The following is a 9,851-nucleotide window of genomic DNA, read 5'->3' on the forward strand; positions in this document are numbered from 1 at the left end:
AAATGAAATAAAATTATAATTTTAGTTCCCAAGTTGCACATTCAAAGTTTAAGTGCTTACATTTAGTTATTGGTTGCCATACCACACAGCAGAGACGTGGAACATTTTCATCACTGTAGAAAGTTTCATTGGAATTATTCCTCTCTAAAAACAGTATACTGTTTAATTACCTAACATTAAAATATCATTCCTACTGGGCATGGTGGTGCATGCCTGTAATCCCAGTAGTTCAGGGAACTGAGGCAGGAGGAACACAAGTTCAAAGAAAGCCTCAGCAACTTAGCAAGGCCCTGAGCAACTCAGTGAGACCCTGTTTCTAAATTAAAAAAAAAAAAAAAGGCTGGGAATATGACTCACTGGTAAAGCACCCCTGGGTTCAATCCCTGGTACAAAAATCAAAACATCATTCCTCTAAAGAAGCTTCTTCTCATCCAAGTTCTTTTTCCTCTTGCTCCTAATCATTTCAGCCTTTATTTCTATTTTTTACTCAACTGTAGTTTTGGGAGCAACAACAACAAAAAAGAATTAAAATTTCAGCATACTCTATAGATGAGCCCTACGGTCAAAATTTGGATTATAACTTGGAATTTTCCAACATGATGAGCTAACTCTTCATACATTGCAAATATATACCATTATCAAAAATACACGCATATCTACTTACCACTAAGATCATTTATGTGGTTATAAGACAAATTCAGTTTAGTCAGATTAATTAGTGCTTCAAGTCCTAAAAATAAAATAAAGCACAACAAAATAAAATAAAGCCTTTAAAGGATTTAAAAAATTAGAGAAATGTAGCACTACAGTACTATTAGACTGTTCTGAAGCAAATTTGATGTGGTAACAGTGAAATCAATTTTATAAAAATATTTAGTTTTAAAAAACAAACTTTTCTATAAGAAAACTTCTGTATAATGAGTTTTAGGGTTAGTTTTCAAAAGTGTATGGTAAGGGGCTGGGGTTGTGATTCAGTGGTAGAGTGTTTGCCTACCTAGCATGTATGAAGCAATGGGTTCGATCCAGCACCACATAAAACTAAATAAACCAAATAAAGAAAAAAAATTCATGATAATATTTATTCCATTCTATTTGGGAAAAAATAAGACAAATCACCTTCTTTATGCTAAATATTACATGAAAATCACTTACAAACCTTCTATTCTTGTGAGCAAATTGCAGGACAAATTCAGAGTACATAGTTTTGTCAGTGTGTTTAGCCCTTCAATTTGACTTATTTGATTAGATGACAGATCTAAATGTCGTAAATTCCAAATATGATCAATGGCTTTGATCTTGGAGATGTTATTGCAATGAAGATTGATGGTATGAAGGGTTGAATCTAAAGATAACTCTGATATGCTAAAAAAGAAAATATATATTATAAAAAAAGTAAAAATGGATTTTATAAGACCAAATAATTAAACTAATCAAATAGCACCTAGATAATAACTATGTGCTCTGTTCATTACAGAATGATGTCCTTCCCATTTGTGCCTTGAAATGTGTAATCATAAAACACAGTGCTTCCTACAAAACAAGCCAGTATTTTAGACCATTTATACAAATATGAAACTGTTCAAGGAAGGTGAGTAATGCTGGGTATTTCTAGCTTTTATGTGCAAAGTCAGGGGCAGATAGTAAAGATAATACTGAATAGCAAATAATTGTAAAGGTTCTTAAATTCTAATACACCAGTTCAAATTTGCACATTACCTTGCTGTGTTACCCAAACAAATGGCAACTTTTTAAACCTTAGATTCTTTATATCATCTAATCCTGACAACTCTAAGCAGTATGTTATCATAATACTGAAGTTTTTAAAAAGTAAATAACTTGTCCAAGTTCCTGTAGTTATGGTAACAGAGTCCAGGTACACATCTAATCTTACAAAATAAGTTTATAATCTTACTTTCTTCACTGTGTACAATGGCTATTTGATCCAGAATGTAGTCAATACCAAAAACCCCAGAAATTATTGCTATTTCGTTCATCCCTGTCTTCTATCTCTAGTTGGAATGTACCTCCCCTAAAGAGAACTCATCTTTTGACTCCTTCAATTACTAGTTATAACTGGAATCTCTCCTGTAGTAGTTCAAGGCATACAAACTACAGTGCAGTTTAGAGAAGTCAGATGTACAGTCATCAGTAGTAGCTGTGGCAGCTACTATAAATCTGTAGGAAACCTAACTGGCAGCAAGGAAGCATTTGCAAATTTCAAACTAGGAACTTTTAAAGCTATCTGTTTGAAGCATTGCCAATTGCATAACTTCCATCATTCACTAAGTTCTTATTCGGGGCCAGATCTTATGCTATTAACACATGCTTCAAATTACAGTCCTTCTGGAAATCAATACTGTGCATATAATGTGGGAGAGTAGAAAAAGCAGAGGGTGAAACAAAAGAGTTTGAATTTCCGAATTTAATTACTCACCAGCTGCATGAAGTCTGATATAAGAAAAATTAACTTGCGAATTGCTGTGAAGATAAGTGATAATGTGCGTAACCCGAATACATGGGTGACATTCAGGAAATAGCAGCTATTATTAAATAAAAATGTAGACATTGCTTTGAAAATCATCTTCCCGGGTCATCAGGCAAATTTTAGATTAGGACTGAGAACAAGATGCATAATTATCAGTTAAGACTTGCAGAGAGAAGGGCACTCCACAAAGTTGCATCATGTGCAAAGAGACGCCTACAAAAGAACTGCTGGTAGCTCAGTGTGGCTAGAAAGTAACTTTAGAAATGGTAAGTGGAGACTGAAAAGGTACGCAGGGGCGGTCTGTAATGCAGAACCTGGAGACTTATAAGTCGTGTACGAAGTTCGGGCAGCATGAGAAGGAAAAGGGAAACTAAATAAGATATGTTTAGTACTTTCGAAAAGTATATGAACATATGTGTTACAGTGTTTTGTACAGAAGAAATCAGAATGGTGGTAAAGAGAAGTGAGGCAAAACCAATGAGGATCAGAGAACGCGTGCTACACGGTTGCCGGAGATGCTAAGCTGCCACTGGTTTTCAGGGTAAGAGAAGAGAACCAAGAGAACACGAGAAGACCAACCATTAAAGGGCAGCAAAGCAATAACCCCAAAAGAGGAGCAGCAGAAGGAAGGAGTGGTTAAAGGCTGGAGAAGCAGGTGGTGAGCAGGTTCAAGGCTAAGCAGAGCCGTGGGAACTGCTCAGGACAGAGCAGGCAGGACTCAGACACTCCCGCGCTGCCACCGAGCATGTTCGCTGAGCAGGGCGGCCGCAAGCCAGCGAGTGTTGGCGAAGCTGGTACAGCAGCGCCGCGCCCTGACCCGCCAAGCCACACACCACCCTCGGTCGCAGCCCTGGGGGTGCGCGGGCCGCTCCCGGCTGCCGAACGCCCTTTACCTCTGCAGGCCTTTGTCCATGAAGCACACATCCCCGCAGCTGCTGTCGCCGTCCTCATTTTCTACTTCTGCCTCTACCGCCGCCTCCATGGTACCGGCGACAGGAAGCGGGGACTTAACTGGCGGCCGGCACTGGGTCCGAGATCCTGGAACACGCCTCCTCGGAGCGCGGTGGTACAGCCCTGGTGTGGGGGGCGGGGCGAGGACGCTCCCTCCAACCGACGCCCGGCACTTTCCCGCCCTGACGGTGCCGCAAGGCTGGAAGCCGGCTCTCCACACAGGGCTTCGCTCCCTTTTACGGCATCTGTGGCGCGGCTCTTGGGGCTTGCCGTAGAGCGGAACTTTTTTCCCCCGGAATGCTGAAGTTGCGGGATTTAGGGCGCCATCCTGTTTGTTTCCCTGATTTTTTTTTTTTTTTTTTTATGAATTATAACCGCCTGCCTTCAGAAGGTGGTTTCACAGCATTGGCTTTACATAACTTTGCATAGTCCTACATACGTATAAATTGTCCCCTCACCGGCAATTGGTCCTCCTGTTGATTCACTGAACTTCTGTGCGGTGTCTTCCTGTGCGTTGTTCACTATGCAATGAGGAATTGGTGGAGTCCGTTTTCTTTCCTGGAAGCATTTGTCCACTGGAGAAAACAATTATGCAGCCTAGCATGACAAATTCTAGGAATAGTCCAGGGTCATCAAAACTATCTAGAGTCGTATGGGTAGTGACTAAATTTTCAAAAAGGAAATGATTGTGTAGTCTTGCTGGGTCAAGAGAAGTCCTGGAGATAACTGGCCTAGGTGGGAAAATAATATATGTACAATAATTTATGTAATATATGTATAATAATATATGTCCTCCTTTGCTAGATTTTACTGTAAGCCATAGTAATATTAAAGAATGTAGATCAAAGATGTATCTTAAATCAGATCCTTGTTAGGGTAATTGGTGCAAATATCCATGAGAGACACATCTTTGAGTTTAAGCAAAAGTTTGTTAACAGAGAAAGTCTGTCAGGCTGCCCTTCTGCAAGGCGCAGTAGCCTGCTGGAGAAAACTTAACTATATAGTCATGTACAATAGTTAAAAAATAACCCATCTGGTCCTGTGATTCTAACTTGGTGTTTTTGTTGTGGTTTTGGTAGTTAGGGACTCTAGGGGTAGGCCTAAGAGGAAGATCATTCCTAGGTGGGCAGGTACTGGTTTTCAAAATGGAGTTACTTTGGCCAGAGGACCTATCAATCCTGTCATCATCCTGAACTAAAATCTTTGGTGATTTCCTGTAAGGAACCAAATAAAGGTCTCCAATATTTCTCTTAGAAAAAATTTTTTTAGACAAAGCATTTATTAAATACCTGTATTGTACATACCATTATATGCTGTATTAGGTCACCTATTTTGTTTACATATAATATGAAAGAATTAAGGTTAATATGCCAATTTATTTTTACTATAGTCTGATTTTATGGTTGGTATTTTACATTAAGATTGTTCATTTTCTGTGTAGTTTATCTATAGCTTTGCTATTTACAATCTGATTATTTTCTTTTAAAAATTTGTTTTCTTTCAAATCTGTCATTGAAAATATTTCCCAATCTAACTACCATTCAGCTTTTACCTACCATATTCTAAAACTCAGGGCTACAATTCGTTGTTTCCTATAAGTGCACACTTTGCAAGATGTCCTTCCAAAAAGAGGTGGAGGTGGAATCTATTTACTGGCTCTTAGATTCTGTGCTAACTGGTGACCTTTTTTGACCATAGTATGTGTTGGCAATGTCAATGTGTTAGCCCTCAGAACCTCTTCCATACTCTGCTCCAAGGTTGTTTAACCACCATTATCTAGGAATAATATGAGGGGCACAAAAGGGGCAATGCCTTTGACATAAGTCTTAACTAGTGTGAGATAAGGCATGAGATAGGCAGTTTGGGCATCCAGATGGTATTGTGTGGGAGGTATACAGTGTTTCTTCTGAAAATGGCAAGTTATTTGGAAAGGCTGATGTGTGGTAAGGATTTGTGTGTGCAGGAGAGTGCAGTAGTTGAGGATAGAAAGTAAGATTTGAAAGAGATCCTGGTTTAGAACCAGCTAGAGTCTGGTGAGAACTGGGTATTTGGTCTGAAGGAAGATGGTGATGGGGTAATGGGGTGGTGATTGCCGCAGGTGTGAACTGAAAAGGATATACAAGAAAACAAGACAGCAGAGTTTTTAAGCAGGTAGTGATCTGCTTAGGTTTGTGTTTTATAAAGTTATCTCTAGTTATGGAGGGGAGGCTTACCGGAGGGAAGAGATTAGAGGCAGTAGAGAGATATTAGTGTATAAATTAGGAGTTGTTGCCGTAAACCAGATGAGAAAAATGAAGGTCTGGTCAAGGCGCTAGGAGTGGACTAATGAGAGGAAATTTGTGGAGAAATATTAATGAGATAGATTTTAAAGCTTCGTTAACTGAAGAGTTTAACACATTTCTCTCTTTTTTTTTCACCTTGATAATATTTAAAAAAAAATGCATTCATGTGCAATCAAATTGTGGGAAGATGTAATGGTAGTATTATGACTTTGTGTTTTGCTATGAGAATTAGCATTAGGATCTTTTTGCTAATTTTTAAAGATAAGATATGTAAAGCCATTACATGAATTTTTAGCCATCTAAAATTTATATAAACTTTTTTGAAATAAAATCCAAACCTTTTTTACTTTATGATGATTCTATTCAAACAGATCTTCTTGCAGAACATCAGGTCAATAGTGTGGCCATGTTAGATCTATTTCCTTTTGTTGTTGTTTTCTGTTTTATTTTGGTACTGGGGATTGAACCGAGGGGCTCTTAACTACTAAGCTAAGTCCCCAGTTCTTTTTATTTTTAATTTTTGAGGCAGGGTCCTACTAAGTTGCTGAGGGTCTTGCTAAGTTGCCCAGGCTGACCTTGAACTTGTGATCCTCCTGACTCAGCTTCGCAGATGTCCAGGATTACAGGAGTGTGCCACTCCACCTGACTGATCTATTCCCTTTGTGACCTCTGGCCTTGAAATAATTTGAATTACTTATGAATTACACTTACTAAGTTATATATACCACCCCTCTCCACAGACACATTGCATTTGTATATCTCTTTATGTTAATTTTTATATATAATCTTTTTGTGGTTTGTACTTTTGTTGGTGTAGTACTTTGTTTATCTAGAATGTTTGGAGAGCTTAGTTCTCAAAAAATGAGTTTTCTAGATAATTGAGCTTCTCTTATTTCTAGGAACAATCAGTCCTTACAATTTAAATTTTGATGAAATATATTATAAAATATTCCTTATTCTATCCTGAATTCTTAAATTATGTCAAATATAATTTAAATTCTTAATTTCCTATTATTCTCATAAAATTTATTACTGTATTTGTGGAAATATAATCCTTGCTATTAGAAAATATTTTCTAATAAAAATTATATACATGCTAATTATAAAAAATTTGGAAATGTATAAAATGAAATGAAAATTACTTATAATCTTACCACTTAGAGAAAGTTGCAGCTATGCATCTTTTTATATCTCCCATTTAATCATGTCTATGTGACATATATGTGAACATGAGTAGTAAAATTTATTGTAATAAAATTGAAAATATGCTGAACCACAAAGGAATTTCAACAAATCCTAAAACATTTGGTTCAGCCTGGGTAGCACAGTGGTAGAGTGCTTGCTAGGCATGCACAAGACTCTAGGCTTAATCCCCATCACTGGAAAAAAATAAAGTTTGGTTGTATACAGGACACATTCAGTAACAACCTCAGACGCTGAGGTTGTTTCTACCATTTGACTGTTGTGAATAATGCTGCATAGAACATGAGAGTACAGTTGTCTCTTCGAGATTCCCCAGCTCTTCCTCCCTCCCTCCCTGGGAAATAGAACTTTACTCAATAAGATAGTTTGTATTTGGGTCACTATTGCTTGCCAGATTGGTACCTTAACCCAATATCAAACTCATTTTACATAGTGAGTGGGGTGATCTTTACCTTTTCACAACCTCTCCATAAAAATGTGAGATGACAGACCAGATTTTCCAGTTATTATAAAATGTCAAAAATTTAACTTAGAAGGTTAGATCCTAGATCACTTCAACTTCCAAACAAAACATGGAATACCTGGCCTTTAGATACCTGCTATTTGTAAATTTCTTTGCCATACCATTTTGGTATAAACCTCAATGAGACACAATCTGAAAAGAAAGGTTGATTTATTAATAATTCATTAGGTAAGCACAAGACTCTCCATGGAGTATTTCAATACTAAGCTAGTCTGAGTATATATACTAGATCTGACTGTATCTTCAATTGCTTATGGGTTCTCTCAGCCTCAGTTCTCTAATACCTATTTACCTTCTCCCTGTGTAATGTATGATTACACGAATGGTGTGAATCTACATCATATACCACCATAGAGACAAAAAGTTTTGTCTTATTTGTGTACAGTGAATCAAAATGCAGTCTGTAAAAATAAAAAAATTAAGAAATTAAAAAAAGAATTTAGCTCTCACTTCATATTAATATTTTTAATGCTCTTACAAAAATTGTTTCCAATTATGGTTAGAAGTGATATCAGGTTAGTAGTCTACAACTTGATAACTATGAATGGGTCCGTTTATGTTGACATTAATATGATAATATTGACAAAACGGTTTTAGAGAAGTCAATTAAACTGTGAAAGACAATGACTTCTTGGTGAGAGGTATTGCAGACTCTTTTGGTATAAATTCTATATAGTATTCCAGCCATAATCATGTCAAAATATAGAGCTTCAATCAATAACAGGGTATTTCTGAGGCTCCAGGTCTTCCCAAGAATCTAAGGTGAGGCAGAGCATCAAGGGAGGTACCATCTAATGGGCTTTGCTTTTACAAGCATTCATGTATTCGCTAATCATTTTATGCATTCAGGCATTACTCTCTCAGATATGGTTTCCTTTCCACATGCTTTCCTAGGGGCTCAGAATACAGAGATGAATAAAGAATGATCCCTTACTTAGAGAAGATCCTCATCTTTATGGGAAAAAAAAAAAACTAAGTAAGTAGATAATTATAAAGGAGTATATGCTTGACATCACTGTCATCAGGCAAATATAAATTAAAACTATGATGGAGGTATCATCTCACACTTTGTTAGAGTGGTTATTAAAAAAGATGAAAGATGTGTTGGTAGTGATGTGGAGAAAAGGGAAACCCATGCACACTGTTGATGGGAATGTAAATTAGTATAATCATTATGCAATATAATAAAGAGATGTCTTAAAAAATAAAAATAGAAATATCATTTGATCTAGCAATTCCTTTACTGGGTATTCAAAGAAAATGAAATCAGGACATCAAAGTGATAGCTACACTCCTGTGTTCATTGAAGCATTGATCATAACAGCCAAGATATGGAATCAACCTAAGTGCCCATCAATGGATGAATAGATAAAGAAAAATTTGTATGTATACACAATGGAGTACAATTCAGGCTTGAAAAATAATGAGATTCTGTCATTTGCAACAGCATGGATGAACCTAAAGGACATTAGATGAAGTGAAATAAGCCAGACACAGAATGACAAATACTCACGATCTCATAAGTGAAATCTAAGAAAAGATTGAACTCTTAAAAGTAGAGTAAAATGGTGGTTAACAGGGATTGGTTGGTTGGGGTGTTGTATGGTTGAGAAGATACTGGTCACACAATAAAAAACTTCAGTTAGAAAGAACAAATTTAAGAGATCTATTGTACAACACAATGACAATAGTTAAAAACAATATATTGCATTCTTGAACAATGTTGAATAGATTTTAAGTTCTCACTTCAAAAATGATAACTATGTGAAGCAATGCATATGGAGCTCAACTTAGCCATTCCACAATGTATGTGATTCAAAACATCACATTGTACATGACAAAAAATACAATTTTGATTATGTTAACATATAAAACCAAAATATAATATTGAATAAAGTAGGTACTTAACTATAGGATGACCATGCAATTTGCCATGAAGCTGGGCTTCTTGTAAGAGGACATAATTAAGAGCGAATGCACATAATTAAGGCCGGTCATCTTGAAACCCAGCTGACAATGAGCAGGGGGGAGTTACACAGGAGACAACGTGGAGAATTCAATCAGAACGACAAACAAGTCAGACTTGGTGACTGTGGAGCCATAGGATTAAGCCTATACTCAACTTCACACCTTTTATTTATTTGAAAAGTTAAAATAAATGAACAAAAACAAAATGATAAAACCAACATAACAAGAGCAGCAACAATAAACTTTGTGGACTACGCTATAATAAGTCCAGAAACTGTAGTTCACTAGACAGGAACATATTCAGGAAGCTAGATTTCAGAAACAAATAAGGAGAGTTAAAATGTGGGAATTCTGGGTATTAAGTTTCTTGTGCTTATTGTGTTTTACATATGCACCAAGATGTATACCTGCCTATAAGGAGTATTGTCTTTATTGAAGA

At 36.7% G+C, this 9,851-nt stretch overlaps 1 protein-coding gene across 2 annotated transcripts in view; it reads right to left on the bottom strand.

Moving 5' to 3' along the window:
* Positions 1 to 3,565, bottom strand: part of Lrrcc1 (leucine rich repeat and coiled-coil centrosomal protein 1) — a 37,988-nt gene extending 34,423 nt beyond the window's left edge. Inside the window, exons 1-3 of one of the 2 annotated variants that reach the window (XM_047522112.1) lie at positions 3,379 to 3,565; positions 1,157 to 1,362; positions 665 to 730 (exon numbers count right to left, since the gene is read on the bottom strand). In XM_047522112.1, coding sequence (XP_047378068.1) covers positions 665 to 730; positions 1,157 to 1,362; positions 3,379 to 3,467 — 361 coding nt within the window. In that variant the 5' untranslated portion in view covers positions 3,468 to 3,565. The remainder of the gene's footprint in view (positions 1 to 664; positions 731 to 1,156; positions 1,363 to 3,378) is intronic. The other variant, XM_047522121.1, reaches the window with a different exon arrangement.
* Between the last annotated feature and the right edge of the window lie 6,286 nt (positions 3,566 to 9,851).

Source organism: Sciurus carolinensis, chromosome 1 (assembly GCF_902686445.1).
Source record: "Sciurus carolinensis chromosome 1, mSciCar1.2, whole genome shotgun sequence".
NCBI classification, from domain to species: Eukaryota; Metazoa; Chordata; class Mammalia; order Rodentia; family Sciuridae; genus Sciurus; species Sciurus carolinensis.